The sequence below is a fragment of the Hippocampus zosterae genome, chromosome 1 (genome assembly GCF_025434085.1).
Source record: "Hippocampus zosterae strain Florida chromosome 1, ASM2543408v3, whole genome shotgun sequence".
In the NCBI taxonomy this organism is placed as follows: Eukaryota; Metazoa; Chordata; class Actinopteri; order Syngnathiformes; family Syngnathidae; genus Hippocampus; species Hippocampus zosterae.
Genome location: NC_067451.1, coordinates 14,208,324 through 14,234,780, shown reverse-complemented (window position 1 = coordinate 14,234,780; position 26,457 = coordinate 14,208,324). Strand labels below are relative to the sequence as shown.

Genomic DNA, 26,457 nt, shown 5'->3' with positions numbered 1-26,457 from the left:
TTTGGGAAATGCTGCTGAACAGCTGCATGCTCGTCTCACATTCCTCCCAAACATCACAGCCGTTAGGGGGCAGCAACGCTTGACCAAACTTGGTTCAAAATGAGGAGAAACTCTCTCCTCGCGTCTTCCAAGCTAAACACACACACACAGCAATCTCACAAAGGGGGCACAGACATGGACATGATCAATTATGTGTCAAGCATTTCTTCTTCAGTGAATGAATGGCCTGCAGTGACTATAGCCTACCGGCCCTCTATTGTCTTTAAACACTGGAGGATAAGTTCTCATGCAGTTCATTATCCCGAAAGGGGACAACTCGAAAGAGATCCAAAGAGGCCATTAATCACCATTCCCTTCAAAGAGGAGAAAGACAGGACCAGAATAACTGCCACTGTAATCCTATACAGTCATTTCGAAACATTTGAAACACTCCCAAGTGATACCGATTTAGACGTTTTGTTTACATAGAAATGATAGTCAGTCAGTTAGATTTATATATGCGTCAACACTGAAGATATGTTTATAGGCGAGTGTTAAAGGGCTATTCCGGCAAGCTTGAATTTACAGGGGCGAGTGTTTAAAGTCCACCGGGGCATGCTGTCATCCAATTTGCTGAGGGTTCGCTATGACGAATAGTCAAATCAAAGTCCATTTGAATTTGGGTGGAGGAACTGGTGATGGTGGCGGGGGTATGGGGGTGTGGGGCTGAGCCCAATAAACACTGGTTTGCCCCTCCTCGCCCCCCCTCCCAAGCCACAAATGCCAACGCTTCCTACTTGCGAGTTGGGACGGAGCGATGCGATTGGCTGACTCGTGGGCGATGGGCGGTCCCTCAAGCCCAGTTTGCTTCAGCTCTGGTTACAGTCGGGCTGGAGCCGACGGACGGAGAGAGGTCGATTTGGACGCGGCGAAACAAATGCACCGGCATGCAAGGAAGCGGCTGGATTGTGAATCACGGAGCGAGCTGACTGCATCTTGCTGTTTTGTTTTGTCTACCCGCAAAGGCGAATGAACAAGAGCTTTTTTGTTTTTTGCTATTTTGGGGCCAACGAGCGTGTCCGAGTCGGAGCATATACCCGGCGGGAACGCACGCGGAGCAGCCCCTGGAGACCGGAGGGATATTTACAATAGAAACTCACTTCATTCCCCATAAGAATAGCGGGGATTGAAAAGGCACCCTGGAATGTCTCAGAGCTTTTGGAACCCCCAACCGGACTTGTGACTGATGGATGGATGTGGAGGCAGCGACAGGTACCAGTAGACAGACAGAGAGCGAAAATTGACAAAGCTGTCCGACTGTGCGCCTCCATTCTTTAAAAGCTGACATTTCTTATAGTTCGGTTCAGTTGACCTGAAGGTCGCCGCCGCCTGTGCGTCATCCACAGGCCTTCCAGGACACTTGTCATCCACCGAAAGCGAGGGTTCAGTCAAGGACGCTGGGCCCGGACTAGAGCTCACGAAGTTGGCCACAAGGACATGAATGTGATAGCAAGCTCACATGCTCCCGACTGACCGACGCTTATCTTCCCACCAGCCCACACTCTCATAAAGACTGTACGACTAGGTGCTGCCGTTCAGGACTTGCTGTCCCGGCCGCCTCGGCTCCCACTGTGTGTGCGTGTGTGTGCGTGTACATTTATCAGCATGGCAGTACTGGCTTGTTGGAAGTATTACCTTTGGATCTTTATCTTGACGTGCAGAACGGTCCTACTTTCAGCCAAAACACTGGAGACGATCATTTGGAGCTCACAAAATCCCAAGTAAGTTTCTTGTTTTGTTTATATCTTTTTTTTTTTAATCTTTGGGTACGTGCGTAATCGAGGCAGCATTACAAAACCTGCCAGGCTGCAGTCTTACTTTAAATGTTCTGTGAAATGTGGCAATTATTCACAGCTAAACTAAAATATTCTTGGTCGTTGTTGTTGCTTTTTTTGTGTGCGTGATTAATTTCAACCACCAGCTACACGCTAACGCACTCTAAACAATACTTCACAAAAGGCGCCGTGATAAATGGTTCATTATGACAAATTGTAACACGCACCTTTATACGCCACATTAACGAGGACATTTTGGCTATGTGGGAGCTCTAAGAATTTTCCACTCATTTGCTCCCATTTCTCCTAATTATCGCAATCAATAGGATCTAGATTATAAATCTTGTTCCAAACGTACAAGTCGAAAGGTGTGGTCCAGTCAAATGAAATCAAGTTTGGTCCAGGTGTTCAGAACACTGGCTCCTGGGAGGGCAGCTTTGCACCCTTCCAACATTAACCCGCAGAAATGTGTGAAGCCGTGGTTTCAGATAACAGGGGAATACGTGTTTGGGAGCTGAATTGCACTTGGATCCAGGTTGACGTTCTGTTCACCAAATCAGGGAAATCAGGGGTTAGGTTCTCAGATGCAAGCTGCCGGGAAAAAGATCCTATTATTCTCATCAAAACACAGCAGTGAGAGCCAAGACCGCTTATAATAAAATACATTCTGGTAGCAATTATCACCCACTCAGACTCAACTCCTGTATTTGCGTGGTGTCGAATCGCACACGCCTTGTGGGAAAATTTAGTAAAAAGAAACAAAAAAACAAAAATAGGCTCTGTGTGCATGACGCGAGAGAGCTGACCTTCAGCAGCAAGTGAGGCCAAAATTGATTTATCCCTTAAATGTCACATGTCATAGGAGCTTGCTGTGTAGCCAGTGGCTAGCAATATTAGTTGTGTTCATTGGTGTATTTATATTTGGACAGAATCTATGCAGGATGTGTGTGAGGTCAGACTCGGACCCGAAAGGCCGACCCGTCAGCTTTGATTTTCCCATGCTTTCAGAAGCAATAATCGTCGTCAGATACTGAAGTTTAACTCATTAAAAAAAAACCCAGCGGGTTCTAGACAAATACAAAACAATGTGACATTTATTACATTTATTGATTTATTGTTGATGTCACCTAAAGGGAAATTCTCAAAAGTTGCCACGCCGCTTTAGGGAGTCGAATATTATTCCTCCATCTGTTTCTTCACTCTTCTCCGTGTCAATTCCCCACGCTGACCGAATATTTCATAAAGTTCACAGTGGAACAATAAGGCGCTCGCTCGGCAAAGTGTTCTCCCCCCAATCTAATTATCCTGCTGCTGTGTGCTTAGAAAACAATAGACAATTATCTTGCCGTTTGCAGGCTCGGCAATAACAACAGACAAACCTGTTTTTCTCCTGTAACATATCCGTCAGCAGCGCTGTTTGACGGCCAATAAAAAAAAGGAAGACATGTACAGCAATCAGCATTGTTTTTTTTTTTTAAATCCATCTGACTCAGGGCCTATATCGCTGCGCTGTGATAACACAGAAGTCTACGGTACAGTACACTATCAGGTGACTTATCTCGATTTATGATGCCTTACTTTCTATTCCCCGTTTGGGGAGAAATGCTGTCTCGGCTAATAAATTAACGCAGCCCTCTGGTTGCACACTGTACCACATATACACACCAAATATAACAATACCAGCGCCTCCCCGCAGGCCATGAGTTATGAGTCTAAGTATAGGAAAGCAGAAGGGCTGGACCTGTTATTTTTATTTAGGTGTGTGTCGGCCTTTATGTTTGCATCGCTGCTGGTGCTCCATTAGTCAAAGATTTTAATGTGTTAGAACTCTGGCGCCTGTCTTATCAATAACTGCGAGTCTACCTAATTGATTTCTTTCCAGAGTGTTTGAACAGCAAAGATACGTCATGACAAAAGTGCATTGTGGGAAAGAGTCAAACAAACTTTTACTTCAGGGTAGACGGTAATCCATTAACAGGTCATTAAAAATTCTGTTGATTCTATGGAAGTGTTTGTGAATTAATCCCATCTTGAAGCAAGTGAGGCAAAATGAAGTGCACCGTTTGGCCTAAACCAGCAGGGGTGCTGTTGAGACACTGCCAACTAGAATGTTGTCAAAAGAAGAGCAGCCCGACGTCGGCCATGAAAAGTTGAGCCAAATCCACGCTCTGGCACGACTCCTGTGGGCAACAGGATTTTTCCTCAACTCAACGCTGGCATTGAAACAGAAGTTCACAACATTCCGACCAAATTCCTTCTATCCCATTAAAAACAAAAAAAATGCATTGAAAAAAAACAATTGATGGTTTCTTGATCATTTATATCCCTGACAGTTAATGGGTGACATACATTTACAAGGACAGGCTGTGCAGAAGGAGGTTGGATCTTTCACTATTTACGCTGAAAAAAAAAAGAAGCAAAAACAAAACTGTAACATTTGATCGGAGCAAATCGGATTAGCTCTCATTTAGCTGAGTGGGATTACTCCAGAAAATGTCACTTTGTTATGACTGATCACGTCCTGTCGGTATGGCTGAAATCCATACAGCAATACACACACACAGCACAGCACATCCAGGAATGTTGCAGCGATGCCAATTTAATGCTAATCTGACAAGGTTGCTCAGAGTGGCTCCCGCACGTCCTCCAGTCCAACCCTCCCTAGCTAATATTTACCTCATGACCCACAGTCATGGCGGCCTGTTTGCCGCAGCTCAGGAGGCAAACAGTAACGATGGGAGAGGCTGGGAAACATTCTTGAGCACCTCTGAAATAATAAAGCAAGACGACGGCTGCAGGCAGGCCATCAGTCTGGTGCACTGATGTTGAACTCGCATTTTGTTGAGGCTTGGAAACACTTTTTTTGGCCACTGACTTGCATTTTAAGGCCACAAAATAAAAAAAAAACTATTTTTGTGTCTGAGAAAGGTCAACACAAGCTTCTCTTTGCTACGACTCTCTTCTTTTGTTATGTTGGTGTGTGTCAATTGACCTTAGCTGGCTGACTCATTTTAACAGTTGACTGCTTTGTTTTCGCATGCTTAATGCCTCACTAAATTTCATGACAAATGTAGATTTGATGAGCACTCATCTTTAACATTTTATTAAAGGAGAAAAGAGCATTTTGATTGTTTTAGTTGTTGCAAGTGGAAAGTAAAAAGGGCTGATCAATTTGCTTTTTTTTTCTGATAAGAATTCTATTTAAAGTTTTTCTTCTGTAATTAGCTTGATACGATAAAAGGGAAAATGCGTTTCCAATGAGCAATTAGTATTAAAGAACATCTGTCTTATCTTTTCTTTCAGTTTTTTTTATCAACAACTTTGATAAGCACAGCAAACTGTTTCAAGCCGTTGACGTGAGCTAATAAATGTTCAAAACGCGGCTCTGTGCTGTCATTCAAAATACAATTTCAGAAGGAGGTTTAAAAATATATATATATAACTTGCTTGCAAAACCCGAAACTCACACAACCTGTTGAACAAGAAGCAGAAACTGTGCAAGTCCAGCAACAGGATTTGGTTCGTTGCATGGAGCGCTCGCTCCTCTCCGCTTCTGGCTGCTGTGTGGGTCACTGCTGAGAGGGTCAGAGGCCTGCTTGCCCCCTTTATCCCTACGATATGCACCTCCGTGCCCCCTTCACTCTTTCGACTCTGATTGTGTTTCCCTCTGATAGAGATCTTATTACACGCAGAGAGGACTTCGAGCCTGAGCCCCATTCCAAAAGCTGGAAGAGAAGAAATACTTTTGTCAAGCAACTGGCGCACACTGCTGTAAAGGCACCCTGTGTCTCAGTATGACGACAGCTGCATTAGCTTTCATGTGCGTGCACTTCTGTGTCGACGTGTCTGTTGTTTCAGGGCCGCGTAACGACACACACACACACACATACACACACACACACACACCTGGGCCCGGAAAAGGAGTAGCAGCTCCTTGGGATATTTTTGGGGAAAATGTTTTCTTTTCCCTCATGGTTTCAATCCAGATGGAGTCACTTTATCCGCTGGCGGTTTGGCTGCTGCATCACTGAAAACTGATCATACTGATTTTCTCTGCTATTGATGAATCATTTCTGTTTATTCAAGCAGTTGCACATTCCCGACTCAGCCCAGCTCAGCTCTGTTATTTTGAAACCAGTTGCATTTGCAACTCATTTAAGTTTCTTTTTCTCTCTCTGGTCTGTGCATGCTCCATGTATTCCTGGCCGGCCGATGTGACGTGAGCTACAGTTGGTTTTCTTTGAAGACATATTATAGGACTGATTTCACAACTGGAACAACAGCTGAATGTAATAAATGAATCGGAAAGACGGGCCTCTGCTGGCTTGATTCATCGCATAATAATTACTTGATGGACGGAACATTAATTGAAATGATCAGGGGCCAATACTGAAGTCATTCATGAGTTTGATACTTTTTTTCCCCCTCAAACAGAAAGGAATGCTTCTACGATGGGTTACTAAGCAGACTGGGTTGCAGTGTTTGTTCTTTATCTTATTCGCCATTCATCTGGTGCCTCCAGGCTTGCAAAAAATCCAGTTTATAGGAATTGAGTCATGAGAAAGATGAGACTGTCACCATCTAAAAAAAAAAACATTGGACGGGAGACAAAATAACAGTGACAGGTACAGCTGAAACTAGTATTGGTACAAAATGGCGTGTTTCCCTATTTTAGAGAAATCTTCTTTTAACACATGTATTTTTAATTTTGACATTAAATAATGAAAACCAAAATGAAAATACAACCTAAATGAAAAAATAGTTCTAATTGTTTATTGCAAAATAAATACAATTATGTTCATTTTTATTGAGATTGGTCACATTAGTGGGTTTTTTTGGGTGGTTACATTTAAATCAACCCATGTTTTAAACATTAGGAACGCCTTTTTAACACCCAAAACAGAATGACAATTTAGAGTCCTCCAAATGACCATTATAAAAACGCTTAAGTGCTGACACTGGAGCACTTCTTGGTTGACTGTTGAATGTGGCACATAAAACTGCACCTCCACTCTTTACAATCCAGCACATTATTGAGAAGGTATAATTACCCTAAAAAACTGCCAATTTGATTTTACTGCACTGAGAGGGCCACTTGGAATGAGTCAAGTCCGTACAATTTCTGCTACTGTGCGAGTTCACGCTCTTGCTCGAAAACATGAAGGTAGCATGTGAAAGGGGCAAGTGTAAGCTTATGGCAAGCAGCAAGCGAGCGCTTGAGAATGTCACCGTGCTATTGTTCTTTGTTCAGCCGCGGTGGAACATTAAGGAAGTGTGAGGAGTGTGCCAGTGCGCCCCTGTGAAAGTGTCGAGGAAGAGTGTGGAGTGGCTCAACAGAGCCTGCCTTACAGGCTGTTAGCAAGCGGCCTTCATTAGACAGAAGCCTGGCTGGCAGTGAGTGGGAGGAAGTTCCCATCAGCTTCGGCCGTGCCAAGCGCCGGCACAGCCGCGGGAAAATCTTCCTTGAACATTTCAGACACTACGTGTCTCCTCGTCTGCGGGCTGTATTAATTGAAAATGTTGTTCTGCAGAGTAACAGGAAATAGGGAGAAAGTTGAATGCGCAAAGTCGGTCTTTGTTTGCCATTTTAGGATCTTTTACATAAGAGCAGATGAATATGAAAAGGATTAAGCACCAGAGGAAAGGAAGCTAATATAGAGCGTCGCAACACAGCCCTGGGCTCAACCACACATCCTTTCAGACCAGCGTACAGCTCCCAGATTACTTCCATGTGTCAGCGCGAGGTGGAAGGCGAGGGAATAAAGAAGCAGGGGGACACGGGGAGAGAAGTTGAGCGATTGAAAAGAGAGTAGCTTTGGATTGCCGCAGATCAGCGCTGGTGTTGGACAGTGGAACGGATCTGTGTGACAGCCATCTCTAAAACCATTACCCTCGCGGCTCCCGCTGGAGAACTCGTAACCTCCTCATTCGCACTGACTTCACCCACTGTGCAGCCGAGGCAGACCTCATCAGAAGCGGGCCCAAACTGCTGGGCAGGGCAGCCGGCAACCTTCACAACCAGCCGCACTGCACGTCCTTTAAGACGTCATGACTTGTCATTGGCATGCAGGCGGGGACAGATGTATTTTGCCTCTCGTTTGTTGCACCGCAAAGACTTTTGTGGGGATGCTGGCATTCACTGTGCTTGGACTGGGGGGTGGGGGGGGGGGGCACACTACAGCGTGCAGCAAGGAAGTGTTGGAAGGACAATTTATTTTCCAAAATGTTAACTTGCCTGGCTCTTCTCAGAAAAGTAGCACCGTCATGGGAAAGCGCTTTTCAAACCTTTGGGAACATTATCGTTATTTTTCACGTTTAGGCAGCTGATGTTGAAATGGACGCTACATGCTCAGGCTTTTAAGGTAGAGTTCCCCCAAACACGCAGCAAAATATACAATAGTGAAAAAGTTCTAATAAAATATATATATACCGTATTGGCCCGAAAATGAGTTTTTTTTGCACTGAAATAAGACTGAAACAGTGGGGGTCGTCTTATATTCGGGGTCTTGACATTATACCCATTCATGACGCTAGATGGCGCCAGATATCATCGAAGTAAATGCTGAACTTGTCTCCCCAGGCCAAAGCGAACCCCTGTCACGAAGAATAAAAATAAAAATAGCGGTAGCACGAAGAAGAAAAATAAAAAATAGCAGTAAGAAAGAAAAGAGAAGAAAATAATCGAAGAGATAGAAAATGGAGAAACATGGCGATAATCTGGAGAAAAGTGGGTCAAAGATCAACCAGGTTAACCGGCAGCTGAGAAGTTATGATGTAATTTACAATTCAAAAATCAGAAGCCATTCATTTAAGAAAGTGATTGCACTTTAGTTTACATATTTAAATGTTCAGATATTAAGATTTGAATGAGGCAAAATAACATGCTTTTTCTCTCAAATATATTGTTATAATCATTTGTTTCAGATGGACTGTAATTATTTTAATTTGGTGTTCAAAACGGTCTTTTTTCAAACTTGAGTCTTGAAAAAGAGGGGGTCGTCTTATAATCAGGGCCGTCTTATATTCTGGCCAATACGGTAATAGCCTATTATGCTGGTAAGTCATTCAAATAGGTACACAAAGTAAAGAAGAAATTATATCAAACGTTTCTCTAACAATTTTATGAACAACTCTACCACACGAGTACAATTAAGATATTGCTGCAATAAAAAAATAAATTTAAACACCGATACACGCACCAAGAGCATCGTAACAAGTTTTATTCTGAATACAATAACTAAATATGAATATATGAAGATTCACATTTATGTCAATATTGACACTGTAAACAGCACCAACCAAAATGAATTTCCATGCATGTAAGACCCCAGAAAATGTACTTAAAATGAGCACAGTGATATACTGTGATTTCTGGACTATAAAATGCAAGTGATGTAAAGCCCATGAAAATGATATTGGGATAAACAAAGAGCTCATTAAAAACTTTTATTTCCCTTAAACAACAATTTCCCTTCAAATACAAATTCATAAACCCCGTCACGCTAAGCGCTGCACGTTTCAAAGCGTGGGGAAAAAAGTAGCGGCTCACTGTGCGTAAAATACAGTATTTAACTAAAGCCTACTTCACATAAGACATTTGTTTGTTTTTTTTAGCCCAATTCCTCCCTTTTTAACCAAGGTCAGCAAAGGCACAATTATCGGGTGGCAGTAAAGATAATCCCGATGATTATCTTGTGGTGTGAGCGTGTTTTTTTTTTTCTCACCGATCTGTTATGAAAACAGGTGTGGCTGACATTGGTAAATATTTTGGTAAATGTTTGTTATTTAAAAAAAAAAATCTGAGTGTGTGTTCATGTCTGTGTGCATATGTGTGCGCGGTCAACACTGATGATGGCCAAGGCACAGACTCTGTGATTGTGGTGTGAAATGGAATGCCAATCAGGAAGTGACTTGAAGCTTGTTGCCAGACTTCACATAAAGTCGTTCAACTGGTTGATTATTTATATAAGAGCACCCCCCCCCCAAAAAAAAGAGAAATGACACGGAGATGTGCACGCATTGCAGTTGTCATTACAAATAAGCAGAGCTAGCTGAGCTTATTTCTACTTCTTCTACTACAACTACTCCACTCCTCTTTCTGTCTTTCGGCCCACTGGATGCCCCGTGGCACCATGCTGACTGCCACAGGTCAGTTCAGGTTTTAAGGATGCATCTCTTGATTCGACAGCGCCATTTGTTGAGTTGGTGGTTCGAATGTCTACTTCACAGTCAGGAGTTCCATATTTGAATCGCTTTTGGAACATCTCTGATTAGAGTTAGCATGTTCCTTCCGCGCTTGTGTGGGTTTTCTCCATATTTGTGATTGTGAATACAAATTGTTTATATTTGCATCTCTGTTTGTGACCTGTGATTGAGTGGCAACCAGTACCGAACCCTGCCGGCTCAAATTGCCCGCGTTAAGTCAGGTTGAGTAAAGGTAAATGCGTGCACCCAGTCCATGCAGTGTAAGCTGCAGTCTGGTTTCTGCAAACTACAGCCACACTCATGAATATGTGGCTAAATGTATCACAACGTTGACCATTAGCATCTTTGTAAAGACGGAATATTCAACGCAGCTGTTGTATTGGTTGTCATGTGCAAGTGGTCAACATGTTTCGCAATACAGCATCAAGTAATCTTGAAGGAACTTTTCTCAGGACTTGCGCACCGTTGAAAAGAAAGAGAAAGTAATTAGCACCGAAGGACTTTGACTTCAGATGTGACTGTAAGTACTAGGAGACTGAATGAATCATGGCCGCGCCGAACGAGCTCTGAACATCTCATCAATGATCATCACGGAGCTCTTTGTTCACTGTTATGAATACACTAATGGAGCGACAGTGTAATTGAATGGAGTGGTAAGATAATAGAATGATCGAATGATAAAGTAATGGAATAGCTTGGGAGAGGAGCCCGTTTTTCCCGAGGGAGCCCCCGGTAAAGTGTGTCAGCATGGCAGATGGGTGGTCGGTGATCGTTCCCTTCTCCCAACACGCACAACTTCGTTAATTATAAAGCATCATAATCCATCTACGACATACTGTGGCAGGACATGGAGACTATTAGTGAGAGCATGGAAATTGCACAGTGAATAATCCTCAGGATTTAGCCACCATTAGGCTCCCTGGCCCCCCAGCAAAAAAAAAAAAAAACCCCAAACTAAGAACAGTCATTCCTCCAGTAATTTAGTTGGTGCCCCCTCTTTCGCCACCACACCCCACCCCCTCCCTCCCTCAACCCCCGCTACAAATGTTTCCCAAATTTCGAGAAGATTTGATATTTGTCCTTTTCCTTCACCATGCCCCACTGGCAACAGCCTCAAAAGCCTTTGAGTTAGAGTGTTTGTGTGTTTTGTGCTGTGTTACGCGAGTGTATGTATGCATGCGTCCGTTAACCCTTGCTGCCAAGTCTCGGCTCATCCTTTTCTAAGCAAATTCCCAGCATGAAGCCGCTCCCCCTTGTGTTAGTGAGGGGCTGGAAGAAAAAGCCAACGGGACTCCTGCTGCTCCCAGGCCCGGGCCCAGCCCCTCTTCCCGCGTGGGCCGGTCCTGGGATTTGCTGCGCGGCGGGGCCCGTGTGGCAGCTGTGACTGACACTTCAATCGGCGCTCCCCGGGACACCACAGCGCAAGGCCACATTCCCTTTCACTCCTCGGAAACGGCAGAGAAAGACAATTACACACGTATTCAGCAATCTCCTCTTCTCAGTCTCCCCACGAGCACTCAATCTGTGATGTGCGGCCATTAAGTGGATCTTTGAGAAACATCTCCAGTTTGTGACGTTTTGCAAATAAGAACTTGCAAATGAGTTTAGCTGTCCAGGCTGCCTGTGTGCAATTTCATGAAAGTTTGTTCTTGTTTACTTTATCCCCTGAATTATTCCTTCCCGAAGTAAACAGTCTAATTCAGCGATTTCAGTTGAACGTCCCGGGATATTTAGAAAATGTCAGTAATGGAAAAACATTTGAGCCTTAAAGTGGAGTTAATGCTATCATGTATGGATTGTCAGCAAATTGAGTTTGTCTTAGGCCTGTTGGAGCAGGGACTCGCTAGCCAGCAGGATTTGAGTCTCTTAATTGAATTATTTTGATTGCTGACTTGATTGATGGAGTCAGATGGGGAACGTTTTCCGTGAGTTTTATCCCACTAATTCGTCTTCCAATACAGCCAAACCAGACAGATACAATAGGAACCTGCTATCAATCACGACGACAACCCGGAGCGTTTTGTTGAGAGAGAAATTGGCCCTTCCATGAGGTCTGAGTTCCACAAGCCTTCCAGACGACGTAAAACCAACAATGACATCAGACAGCTGAGCACTCTAAAGTCTAATCTTCACATAATGCCATGCTAAACCCCACAGAGACCTACGGCGGGGAAAATGGGTCTTTTTTTTCTTTTTTCCTTTTTTTTTAAATGTCCATGTGCTGTGCTTCCTCTCGTGGCCTTTAGCACTGTGTGTGTGAGTTTGTGAGTGTGCGTCTGAGGGAGTGGGTGTGTCCTCGCATGTTGAGAGGCGCGACGAAGAATTCAAGAGTGAATGGAGATGTCACTGTCAGACACTGGCCTCCTCATGAATCCCCTCCAGAATGACCAGATTGGCAGCTGTGTGTGTGGAGAGAGAGAGAGAGGATGTCGGAGGTCTGATGCCCCCCCTCCCATACCAACCTGCACCCCCCGCCCCTCCCACACCAAGTTCTTACGGCGGTGATTGCTGCGCAGTGGGGCACATGTCTATATTTCATCCTATTCATATGAGGGGAGGCTGCTTCATCTCTTGCACATGTGCTTCCCATTAGATGCGTGTTTATTCTCCCCCATGATGTGCGCGGCATATAGAAGCCCCTCATCGCTCCTATATTGGAAATAGCAGGGAAGGTCCGCTGAAGCAAACACAATATCTTTGCACCCACCAGATGAAGATTTACATCCCGAGTTGCTGCCTGGACTTGCATCATAATGCACACTTTGATATCAAGTAGGTTTGCCATTATGCGGTGCTCCCCCTGCAGTCTCATCTTCCGATTGCACCGAATACGTTGACTACTTTTAACTGTTCCGCTCATCGATCTCCCACTGTGGAACATGACAGGCCGCACCGCCACATCACTCCTCTGCTCTCCGAGATGAAAGCGTTTCTTTCCAGATGGTCCCTTCATGCAGGCTGGACCTGGCTCATGTTGCTGATTTTTCTACCTCCCGTTGCTGCTTTTTCTCGTTCATTTATCTACGTCCGATTGTTCCACCTCATGCACGTCAAGACTTTTGTGTGTGCGTGAAGATTTTTTTTTCCCCCAAAATCTTCAACTATGTATGTATTGTGGAAGAACCCCGGCACTCCCGGGAGAGTCTCACATCGTGCCGCTGTCCTGCTCCGGAATTGAGTTGCGTGATTCTTGGAGACGGCTCACATGTGGCCAACCGAATCGAGCTGACCGGTGCGCCCTTTGCGCAACGAAATGGCAGCAGGAAGGGAAATGATTTCTCTTCTGTTGGAGGGACTGCGGCAGTCGCTTCAAAGCGGCACATCTGGCTCAGGCTTGAAGCGGCCTTCCCTCTGCATTAGACTTGCGTCCCGTGATGAGCCTTTGAAGGGAGCGAGCGTTCCTGGCGGCGAGATTGTGCGGTACGGGTGTCGGGGTTCGACCTCTTTGCGATTTTACCCTCGGCTCCGCTGAGAGTAAACGCGGCGACCCGAAAGCTGCAATGTGACAACGCAACAGCTGCCGTGTCATATTTGGATGTACATGCCTGCTTGTACCGTAGCGGAAGGTGGCGTGGAGGCAAGCGCTTGCTCAGGACTCAGCTGCGGTTGGCGTGCGGAGATTAACATTTGAGTGCGCGCTACAGATGGTGGTAATAACGATCAGATAGCCCTTGTAATGGAGACGGCCCAGTTTGTAATGGCTTCCTAAAACAACACATGGAGCGTCTTTACGAGGCCACAATCCTCCCGACTATCGTAGCGCGAACGAGTGGTGCGAATGTGAATAGCTTCATGTCAAACCGGCTATTTATTAACACACGCGCACATTTCAATTTAAAACCGACAGCCTGCATCTTGCCTGTTGAGTGTTATCAGACTACAGCAGTCAGGCCACCCGCCCCCTTTTGCATTCACTGTTAATGAGCCTAATGATGTGTGTCTGTGAGATCGCATCAGTCAATATGGCGTTCAATAAGGCCTCTCCAAACCCTCTGACAACTTTTGTATGTCTGTTGGGATAAGATCTCCAATCCGAGGGAGACGAGAAAGATCAACTATAATTTGTCTGGCATTAGGTAGGACATGTGTAACTGTCTTTGACTATCGCGAGTTTAGAGTAAACAGAAAATAGATCTGTCACTCAAATTCTGTGATAAAAGGCTCCTTTTAAGACACACGAGGCAGCTGCGTAAAATAAATTAAAACAGTGTCCTAGTTAGAAGCCATCTTCCTATCTCTCATGCAGATTTGTCTCTCGGTGTCATGTAGTTTGCGGTATTCATTTCCGATTGGGCTTTTGTTCTCAATCATGTCACGAAGGTTGCTTGAAAGTGCTAAGAACGGTTTGTCACGTGAGGAGCGGAGTTCGGATCCACAAGCAGTCATGACACAAAGTTGAAAAGTAAAAGCCTTTTAATACGAAAATACAAAGTAACCGCAGAGAGCAGGGCTGGTGGGAGAAGACACAGAAGAGAGCTGACACACTGGAAGAAAGCTCGACGTACATGTCACTGAGTAATCCAAGTTTCTATACCGTGCCACATCAAGCCTCTGTGACAGCATATCAAGACACAAAGCATGAACGGGCCACGGCAACTGCAAGCAACTGAAACATTGAGGAGGAACAGTCACATCACAACATGTTTCCTCTTTTCTTGTGTTTTAGCAGCCCTACACTGAAAAGGTTTTAACACGTGCTACCTTTATTTGTACAGTTGGCTCTCTCAACCAAAATAGGCCCCTTCCCACAATAAAAAAAAAAAAGAGCGAGCAAATACCCCTGTGAGCTTGATAAAAGCCACTTCTATTATAAAGCACACAGCATTTGATTGATCGGTCCCACGGTCTTGATCCCTGGGCTCGGCTGATTAAACCTATCCATCAGGTTCTCTTATCAGCGTGCTCACAGATCGACCGCAGGACACTGAACTAAACCCCTCGTATTGTTGTTACACAGAAAAAGTCAAAGGCTAAGGACGGGGGAAGGGAGAGGTTTACCAGAACTCTTCTCTTCAAGGCCAGAAAAAGGGAGACCTCCACCCACTCCCCACAATTTTATTATTGTAATTATATAGCTTGAAAGCAATGGCCTCTGTTTTCGATATACTATCTGTCATGGCTGGCAGCCGCACTTGCACACTTAGCTGCTGCACATATTGGAATAACCTTCCAGAAGAGGTGGAACAGCAGCACTGCACATTGTGACAAGAGTGTTTCCCCTCTAGAGGGAAATCAGAAAGTAATGTTTCCTGTCCACAGTGTCAGCTCGCCACGAGTGATGTGACCCTGCACCTGCTCCCCGCTCACACACACATCACGCAGATAATAACGTCTCTTTCACTGACAGACTGTCATTCACACGCCTGTGCGTGCGCGCGCACTCGTAGGCGCGTAGGTATTTGCAAGAAAATGAGGACAGTCAGTGTGCAATGATTTGCAAGTCAAATAGCCAGTTTCATAGGACGTGCCAGTTATTTTCTGAAATACATTTGAATTTCCCCATCTTTTGAGGGACTGTTAAAGCAAATACATCCAGGCTACTCAAACCGGTATGATTGCGTGACACTTTGCTCTCATTTGCGCGTGAACATCTATTCCCATCATGTTGTCAAGTAAATGAAAACACTGCCGTAAAAGCCCGCAGATGGGCTTTTATGACTTTTAAGGGCTGTTTTGCAAAAGATAAAACCCCGCGTGCATTGATTTGAGGGTCGGAAACGCAAACAGTTTTGCGATGATAACGATCATATCGCAGCCTGCTTCGTCATATTCAAGTCAGATAGGAGTGTCACAAGCTGACAGCTTGCTTCTTCGCAATCTAAACACTTAGAGGGAATCTGATGTTGACAGGAAATGGTTTATTGAAATCAAGTTGCGGCACGCCTCGCGGAGGCAGGTGGGGACCTGCCAGTGAATTTGTGGGAAGAGTGGGGGGCAGTGTGTGAACTTTCTCCAAACGCCAGCCTGGAGAATTTGCCCGCATGGCACATTCATTAACCCGGGAGCCTCGCTAATCTCTTAGCCGATTCATTTGGTCCTCGGAGAACTCCCGTGTATTAATATCCTCTCTGCGTGGCCGCTCAGGGGATGCGAAAGGAGCGTCGCCATGGCGATGATTGTGTCATTATTTTGCAGTCAGATGAGTGATATCCCAGTGGGCTGAAGCCGGGTTGTCCGGGCCGGTTGAGAGGGACTGATTAGAATTGCAAATGTCCGCCAAGTGTTGTGTTTATTGTGTGTCTCAATATTGGAGACAATCAGGCGAATCAAAGCCCTCAGCTGGAGAGATGGGACCGAGGCACGGTGGGCCTCTCTGGTTGGCACCGTGTCCTCGCCGCTTCCTCCCTCCCTCTCCTCCCCTCCCCTCACCCTCTTCACCGCTCCATCCACCGGGTTGTGTGCGAGACCGGTCTGAAGTACGCGGACACAGCTGGAGGAAGACGCGGAAAGAGCCACTAAATCTTGTGTGCTCAATCACCCGTAGCGTGGCCGCACACTCTCACACGGCTCGGAAATATTAAACACCTTTTATGATAATGAAAGCGGCAGCAATAGACATAAATATGCCGAGCAAAGTGTTCAAGGAATTTAATGTCTTGTACTGTCGCTCAGAAGGCAAATTTGCCAATGATTTCATCGCTTTCTGAATCGCGTCATATCAGACGGGCGTCGTTATCAGCTTTTTATCAGTGGAATTTCTTTTCCACCCCTCGTAGGCCCACTTGCATGAAGGAAAATGGAGTGAGTACGCATACAGACAGTATGAAGGGCTCAGGACACCTGCGTGCAGTTCTGGAAATGGATCCTATCGGCAGGGCGCCCTTATTATGCCCGGTGACAGGCGCTGGTGCAAAGCGCCCCAAGCGAATCACTCGTGAATTGTTCTTCCTCAATGATCGGCCATTACCTCATTATTGACTCGTTGTTTGTACAAGATTCGACCAAATCCATCTGAAAGCCAGCCACTGGTTGTTGCTGCGTGAGTCAAGAAGCCGCTGTTTTGGGCTCCGGCTGTAATTGCCTCTGTCAGTTGCACTTTTAGTGGCCCATCCTCTCTTATGTTGCTTCTGTTGAATCTGAAAAGAATGCACGGGTACAGACTGTAAGACAGCCAATGCTCGCGCAAAAACACGAGTGAGGGTATATGTGCATATGCATAACTCTGGCCATGTACAGCCCTCAGGTCACGCGCATGACCAGTCGCCACAGGCATGTCGAGGCCCAGGTACGGGCATGCATAGTGAGCAGCTCTGACTACAAGGAAGTGACTGTTCAAAAGCTCTTTCTTTGCACTTGTTCTGCTTAAGGCAAAGTGAAAGTTAAAGGAAATCTTTTTGCACGGCCAAGAAATCGCTCGCATCGGCAGTGACTTGTGAGGCCATCGTACGACATTCGTGTGTGACGTGATACGATCAAGAGTCAGCAGCTATGAAACGCAACATAAAAACTGTCGCTTTTGTAGATCGTTGCCTGTTTTGTGCCTTTGAGCTTGACAAGCAGTCAGAGAGCGAGTCTTGGAATCTTCTCGGTGTGTGTGTGTGTGTGTGTGTGTGTGTGTGTGTGTGTGCGTGCGCGTGTGTGTGCAGGGAGGAAAAAAAGAGAATGAGAAGGAGAATTGTGTCGGATCGCAGACGTGGCGGGTTTGCAAGTGTGTGAAACCGAGGAGAGAGTTCATGAGGTGACATCTCGTCAGCTGTTTGACTTTTCCCCAGTTTCCCATGGAGGCGCTTTAAAGAACAATGACGGGGAAAAACCCACCAGCGAGCGACGATTCAAATGCCACAAAACATCACTGTTTGTCATTGGCCTGAATTATAGGCGGCCCCTAAGATTATAGGCAGGGGAAACGCATGAGCGACTAGCCTGTGGAGCAGTTCCATATCAACGAGCAAAACTCATCCGTCTTTCTATCTCCGAGTGCCCCACACAATAGCCGGAATACATTAAAATAGTGTTTGTCTGAAGAGAAGGGCAGACCAGATAAATATTGCGTGTTCCTCCCTCTTTCTGCTGTCCTTCTCACTGACAGAAGAACAATCAAAGTATTTTGAACTTTCCTCTTTGCTATTTCACATCTATCTTCAATTCAATGAAGCTATTTGAGTCTGAGCATTTCGTCTTCCCTTTGTTATTAAACGTACATTTGCTTTTCTCTTTAGTATTCCAGACTTTTGGTTGTACTTTTAGTGTATTGACATATTGATTTCATATAAAGTACCATGTGCCACAGCACCATCAACTTGAACATTTAAACTTTTGATCACAATTCCAAAAGGTATGTTTGGCGCATAGCACGTCAACTTCACAGGGCAGCAGGACCGGGTTCAATTCCAGCTCCGGCCTTCCTGTGTGGCGTTTGCATGTTCTTGTGCTTGCGAGGGTATTCTACGGGTCCTCCGGTTTCCTCCCACATTCCAAAAACATGCATGGCAGACTGATTGAACCCTTAAAATTATCCTTAGGTCTGAGTGTGAGCGCGGATGGTTGTCCGTCTGTGTGCCCTCTGATTGGCTGGTAACCGGTTCAGGGTGTCCCCCGTCTACTGCCCAAAGACACCTGGGCTTGTTCTGGTTACTCCAATTTCCTCCCTTGTTCCAAAAACATACATGGCAGGCCGATTGAACACTCTAGTCTAAATTGTTGATGTTTGGTCGTCTCTATGCGCCCTGCTATTGGCTTCCAACCGGTTCAGGGTGCCCCCCGCCTACTGCCCAAAGATGGCTGGAATGGGCTCCAGCACCCTCCGCGACCCTAGTGAGGATAAAGCGGCTATATATATATATATATATATATATATATATATATATATATATATATATATATATATATATAATATAAAGTCAAGTACAACTTTATTGTCATATTATAGATACACACACACACACACACACACACACACTTGTACTCTATTTCTGTAACAACAGCAGCACATATGGGAATACGTTTCACAGTCTCTGTCTGTTGATTGTACCACAGTGCCAGTAAATGACAGCGGCCAATTCTGGACTTTGACAACTGCTGTAAAAAGGGGCCTTTTGAGTGGACTGGATACTATTTTCTGTCCATTAAATCCAAGAGTCTGTTGGTTTCGGGTCTATTAAATATAGATTTCACGACATTATTTTCTTATTGAACAATTCATGGCATGGTTGTCCTGAAAGAAGCGGGTTGGAGCAAAGTGACAGTTTGGCAGTGGTTGAACTTTTTGAAACTGAAATGTCCATGTTTGGGCAGACACAGATGACAGCTCATAATGAGCTGAGAGAATTAAGTCTAGACTGATTGATAAAATTCACACGAGTGAACGGAATTCAGCTCAAACGTGAAGGAAAAAATGAGTTTCTTCTACTCCTATGGGACCCTGTTTTTGTGCCTTGCGCAAGACTATGCTGTTTGCATGGATGGAGTTTCCTTTCTTTTCGTATTTTCCTATACTTTGCACAGGTAGAACTGCATATAAGAGGGCTTTTGCGCCATTGTTTGTCGTTATGGGATGTAACATAGCCGACACATTTGCACTCTACAATCAAGGCGGACAAAGTGCACAACGCGCTTGACATTGCGGACGCCGGGATCCATGCATGACATTAGCAAGTGTGTTCACACAGTTAAATTGCAAGATCTCCCCTTGTGGATGATGTGTTCGACCACCTGTGTGACCTGGCAATTGGAGACCGCCTGGCACCCAGGTGCACCAGGAAAGTTGAATAGAAAATGCCTTTGGTCAACCAGCGCGCAGCACTTGCTAACAAATTAACAAACATGATAAATTTACAGTAAAAAGCATTTTGAATTAAAACTATTCTGGCAGTAGTACAAGTCATCCCAAAAGTGACTTGAGTAAATGTAACAGAGTAAATGCAGCGCATACTGTAAGTGTATTGATGTACAATTGTACATGCATACTGTACAATAAGTGATAAGATGCATATTATCACATGACAAATTATGGCAGAGAACTGACACATTCCACACAAATTTGTGAACATTTATCTCAAAATGCACCCTTTCTCTCAACCGCGCCGAACTTTGCCTCATTATTCAGTCTAAAACCATGATCCAATGAGTTTAAATGAGCCATGCTGAGATAGCAGAGTAATTGTCAAAAATTGAATTTAACTGTGAATGGCTCTACTGAATGCAAAAACAATTAAAATTGCTTGGGCAAAGCCGTGTGTGCGGCCGCGTGCATTTGTACATGAGCGTGTGCACTTTTATTCGTACAGTGATGTGCTGATTAGGCCGCATCATTAAATGGCTGGTTGCTGAAGAGATGGTTTGCTTATAATGTCGTTACGGAGAAGAAAATGGCTGCTGGTTAACGGCCTATGCTGCCTGCTTGGCTTTGATAATGGTTAGGATTCTTTTCCCCCCTAGTTTCATCCCTCAAGTGCGCGTGAAATTCAATCTTTTTGGAGAGTGAGATGCTATTGTTCGTCAGGGAGGTCTTCTTGCTCACTTCCCTCGTGCTCTGCTCAGTGCTGATTACAACCTCACATGCACGTCCAGCTCTTGACTTGGGCTCTACAGCTCTTGGCCCTTGGGGTACAGCCCGGTTGGACTGTCAAGCAAAAGATCTCTCTCACTCTCTTTCTGTCTTGCTTTCTCTCTCTCTCTCTCTCTCTGAACTGTCACACCAACTCTCCCACGTCCCACACGGGTGTTGGGCAGGCTAGCACAGAGCTGCTCAGACATGTTTCGACACACATATATCTCCAAACACAGTCACACATTCAATGGGTTCTAGCCAGGCGGGTTTTGGCAGCCACTGTAGACTGGGCCTGTGGAGAGATCTTTACGGAGCAAGCAGAGCCCATCTGTGGCTGCTCCTCAGGGATGGAAGGCAGCTGGCTGTGTGTGTGTCACAAAATGTGTGATGACCCATCTTATGTGTGTGTCGGTCACAGAGGAAGCTCAGAATGAGGCTGAACTTTTGCGTTGAAAGAAAAAGAGGACATTTCCCTTTATCGCAACGGCGATGGCCCTGAAAGAAACACATCAGGTGGAAATCTGTGATATCGAGAGACCGTATCCAACATAAATATGTCACACTCTTGACACTTCTTGTACAAATTTAAACCTATTACCACATTTCACACTTCTACTAAAACACTTGAAGAAAAAGTGTTCCAGAACACCTGTTCTCAATGCTGTCCGTGTCAGTAAAAGGGAGACTATCGTAAAACATCATACAAAAAGAAGACTCTATGGGTCACATTCTCCAAATAAAATGCAAAAAGTGCTTGCCTCAACCTATTTTATTTGTCACTCCCTGTTGAAATTTGCTGTAAAGCAGATACATAAGCCACAACACAATTAAATACTGTTTAGAGCAGTGGTTCTGGGGGTATGTGAAGGCACTCCAGGGGGTATAGCAGGTTTTAAAATATATTGCAAAAAGTACCATCCGTACAAAATTCCATTGAAGATTATTATTACATTTTGTAAACATTTCATGTTCAGTTATCCTAAAAAGCCGGCCTCCCCCATCAGATAATGTCATATGCCACCCAGCATGACCTGCCAATCACTTGAGAACTTTATTTAAACGTAAGTGAAAGACCTCTTTTTGAAAACAGAGTTTGATTTATTATTAACCCTCCGTGAGTCGTCACCTTACCGTGGTGGAAGGGTTTGTGTGTCCCAATGATCCTAGGAGCTAAGTTGTCTGGGGCTTTATGCACCTGGCAGAGTCACCCATGGCAAACAGGTTCTAGGTGAGGGGCCAGACAAAGCACGGCTCAAAGACCCCTTATGATGAGAAAAATATATGGACGAAGGTTTCCCTTGCCCGGACACGGGTCACCGGGGCCCCCCTCTGGAGCCAGGCTTGGAGGTGGGGCTCGTTGGCAAGCGCCTGGTGGCCGGGCATACACCCTTGGGGCCCGGCCAGGCACAGCCGGAAGAGGCAACGTGGGTCCCCCATTCCCATGGGTTCACCACCCATGAGAGGGGCCATAGGGGTCGGGTGCAATGTGAGCTGGGCATCAGCCAAAGGCGGGGACCATGGCGGTCCGATCCTCGGCTGCAGAAGCTAGCTCTTGGGACATGGAATGTTACCTCTCTGGCAGGGATATAGTCAGACTTACATCCACACACAGCCTGGGTTCTGGTACCAGTTCTCGAGAGGGGTTGGACTCTCTTCCACTCTAGAGTTGCTCACAGTGAGAGGCGCAGAACAGGTGTGGGCATACTCATTGCCCCCCGGCTCAGTGCCTGTACATTGGGGTTCACACTGGTAGACGAGAGGGTTGCCTCCCTCCGCCTTCGGGTGGGTGAACGGGTCCTGACTGTTGTTTGTGCATATGCACCAAACAGCAGCTCAGCATACCCACCCTTTTTGGAGTCCTTGGAGGGTGTACTGGAGAGTACTCCTGCTGGGGACTCCCTTGTTCTGCTGGGTGACTTCACTGCTCACGTGGGCAATGACAGTGAGACCTGGAGGGGCGTGATTGGGAGGAACGGCCCCTCCGATTAGAACTCGAGTGGTGTTTTGTTATTGGACTTCTGTGCTCACCACGGATTGTCCATAGCGAACACCTTGTTCAAACATAAGGGTGTCCATATGTGCACTTGGCACCAGGACACCGTCGGCCGCAGTTCGATGATCGACTTTGTAGTTGTATCATCGGATTTGCGGCCGCATGTTCTGGACACTCGGGTGAAGAGAGGGGCGGAGCTGTCAACTGATCACCACCTGGTGGTGAGTAGGCCCCGATGGTGGGGGAAGATGCCGGTCCGTCCTGGCAGACCCAAACGTATTGTGAGGGTTTGTTGGGAGCGTGTGGCGGAATCCCCTGTCAGAAAGAGTTTCAACTCCCACCTTCGACAGAGCTTTTCCCATGTTCCGGGGGAGGCGGGGGACATTGAGCCCGAGTGGACCATGTTCCGTGCCTCTATTATTGAGGCGGCCAATCTGAGTTGTGGCCGTAAGGTGGTTGATGCCTGTCGTGGCGGCAACCCCCGTACTCGCTGGTGGACACCAACAGTAAAGAATGCCGTCAAGCTGAAGAAGGAGTCCTATCGAGCCTTTATGGCCTGTGGGACCCCAGAGGCAGCTGACGGGTATCGACTGGCCAAGCGGAACGCAGCTTCGGTGGTCGGCGAGGCAAAAACCAGAGCGTGGGAAGAGTTCGGTGAGGCCATGCAAGCCGACTTCCGGACGGCTTCGAGGAAATTCTGGTCCACCATCCGACGTCTCAGGAGGGTGAAGCAGTGCACCACTAACACTGTGTACAGTGGGGATGGGGCGCTGCTGACTTCAACTCGGGACGTTGTGAATCGGTGGGCAGAGTACTTCGAAGACCTCCTCAACTCCACCAACACGCCTTCCTTGGAGGAAGCAGAGCCTGGGGACTCTGAGGTGGGATCTCCTATCTCTGTGGTTGACGTCACCAATGTGGTTAAAAAGCTCCTCAGTGGCAAGGCCCCAGGGGTGGATGAGATCCGGCCGTGGGGCCTTGCCACTGAGGAGCTTTTTAACCACATCGGTGGACCAGCTCTACACCCTTAGCTGGGTCCTCGAGGGTATGTGGGAATTCGCCCAACCAGTCTACATGTGTTTTGTGGACTTGGAAAAGGCGTTTGACCGTGTCCCTCGGGGAGTTCTTTAGGGGGTGCTTCGTGGGTATGGGGTACCGAACCCCCTGATACGGGCTGTTCGGTCACTATACCACCGATGTCAGAGTTTGGTTCACATTGCCGGCAGTAAGTCGGAATCGTTTCCAGTGGGCGTAGGACTCCGCCAAGGCTGCCCTTTGTCGCCGATTCTGTTCATAACCTTTATTGACAGAATTTCTAGGCGCAGCCGAAGCGTTGAGGGGGTCAGTTTTGGGGGCCTAGGTATTGCATCCCTGCTTTTTGCAGATGATGTTGTGCTGTTGGCTCCTTCAAACGGGGTTCTCCAACTCTCACTGGAGCGTTTCGCAGCCGAGTGTGAAGCGGTTGGGATTAAGATCAGCACCTCCAAATCTGAAACCATGGTCCTCAGTCGGAAAAGGGTGGAGTGCCCCCTCCGGGTCGGGGAGGAGATCTTGCCCCAAGTGGAGGAGTTTAAGTATCTTGGGGTCTTGTTCACGAGTGGGGGAAGGAGGGAGTGGGAGATCGACAGGCGGATCGGTGCAGCTTCTGCTGTGATGCGGACGTTGTATCGGTCTGTCGTGGTGAAGAAGGACCTGAGCCAAAGGGCGAAGCTCTCAATTTATCGGTCGATCTACGTTCCAACCCTCATCTATGGTCACGAGCTATGGGTCGTGACCGAAAGAACGAGATCCCGATTACCAGCGGCCGAAATGAGTTTTCTCCGCAGGGTGTCCGGGCTCTCCCTTAGAGATAAGGTGAGAAGCTCGGTCATCCGAGAGGGGCTCAGAGTCGAGCCGCTTCTCCTCCACATCGAGAGGAGCCAGATGAGGTGGCTTCGGCATCTGATTCAGATGCCTCCTGAGCGCCTCCCTGGTGAGGTGTTCTGGGCATGTCCCACCGGGAGGAGACCCCGAGGAAGACCCAGGACACGCTGGTCTGTGGACTATGTCATCCAGCTGGCCTGGGAACGTCTCGGGATCCCCCTGGGAGAGCTGGAAGAAGTAGCTAGGGAGAGGGAAGTCTGGGCTTCCCTGCTAAAGCTGTTGCCCCCGCGACCTGGCCTCCGATAAGCGGTAGATGATGGATGGATGGATGGATGGATGGATGGATGGATGGAGTTTGATTTATCCCAAAGGGGGGCACTTGATGTTGATCATTCTTTTGTGCACAAATAAAAAATAGAATATGGACTTCATATGATATATATATTTTAGGTGGGGGGGGGGGTCCTAGAATGCAATAATTCATAATGCAGAAAGCATAATCCTGATTTGAAAAAGCCAAAATAAACATCTGGCTTGCAAGGAAGAATAAATCTGATGGCCCATCTATGTACTGTTTGTTCAGAAATTGGTAACAGAATGTTTGAAAATATGCAGTTTCATAATATAACTCAAAGCCAAATGTTCAAGCTTTGCTTTCCAATGGACTGAAAAAAAATAGTTTTTTGTAACTTGAGAATCTTCAGTTTATGATTACGATGAAGACAGGTAAAAAAAAAAAAATCAGCTTCGATGTTGTAATTGCATGACTGCACGAATTGTTTTTTTCATAAATGGAAATCTCCGAGGTCAATGGTCTCCTGTGCTCATCCAGCTGATGGATGCTCAGTGGAGACATAGCGAGTGAGCGTCTGGGCCTCGTCTTGCTGTCACCGATGCTGACGATGACGTTCAATCATGACCGCACGCAGCCCGTGTTTAACTGGCCTGCTCTTAAAGAGGGATGGGCTCGACTGCGAGGAAAACCGCAAAGGCCATGAGAAGAAACAGATTATGCTCCTCGGACTCCGTAATGACTCCTGACACTCGTCTCGCTCAGCGGTCCTCTTCAGCCTGTTCGTGTACAACCCGCTCCACTTTCCTCCTCGTGGCAAGGCCATCTGGGTGTCATCTTGTTAGCTCATTAGGCCGCCATGTTAGCCCCCCGTGTGACAGTGATCGAGAGCGAGCATGTACTCAGCCTGTTTGGTGAACATGGGAGCTGCGTGTTTGCGTGCGCACGTTAAAACTTGTCTGTGTGCAACTGTTGTGCGTCACACGGAATGTGATTTGCTCTGCGTGCCAGCCTGTTGACTAACTCAAGTGTGTGTGTGTGTGTGTGTGTGTGTGTGTGTGCGTGTGTGTGAGAAAAAGAGGCGAGGTGTCTGCCTTCACACGTACAAAAGCATCTCTCTGCTCTGCAGGGTGATTCGTTTTCTTCAGTTCATTTATGCTTCTCAGTCTCGGTGGTCACATCTCACCCGCAATGCAGTTTTGGGGAGTTCATAGGTGATCCAATTCCACTGCTGAGTTGAATCTTCAATCGGGCTCCAATCGTTCCTGCTACGCTAAGCAATTGCGCAGCCATATGGGGTTTTGTTTTGTTTAATTTGAGGATGCTTGTCTGTGCGGCCTCCTCGTGCATGCAGTCCCGTGGAGGTGACTTGTTTGCTGTGCTTAACGTGAGGAAATCTGTGTGTGTACGCTGCAGGCTACGTGTTTAGGTATGCGTATGGGTGTGTGTGTGTTTTTAGTCTATGGGAACATCTGCCCCTGTGCCAATCAGACACAATCCGGTTTTGTATACAATCACTTTGGTTGACTTTCTGGTCGCAATCTTGATGAGCAACATGCTTTCTTAAGACCGTAAAAGCTAGCGGGAGGCACCTTTGAGACTGGCGGCTCTCATGACTCTGGAGCATCCACTCAAGCATCCTGACAGCGACAGCTCCGCCATGCGTGTCTTTCTCCATCATATGAAATGCTCATACCAGTCAACAACTCTCGGTGGACCTGAACAACTCATAAAGCGAGACAGTTTACACACGGCCGCGTGGTTCGTGTGAGCGTCTTTCTATCTCGACTGGATCTCGTAA

The 26,457-nt window shown here is 46.4% G+C and overlaps 1 protein-coding gene across 1 annotated transcript in view; it reads left to right on the top strand.

The window, feature by feature from the left end:
* The first annotated feature begins 847 nt into the window (after positions 1 to 847).
* Positions 848 to 26,457, top strand: part of efnb1 (ephrin-B1) — a 67,948-nt gene continuing 42,338 nt past the window's right edge. Inside the window, exon 1 of the mRNA XM_052058177.1 lies at positions 848 to 1,760. Within this exon, the coding sequence (XP_051914137.1) occupies positions 1,645 to 1,760 (116 nt within the window). The 5' untranslated portion in view covers positions 848 to 1,644. The remainder of the gene's footprint in view (positions 1,761 to 26,457) is intronic.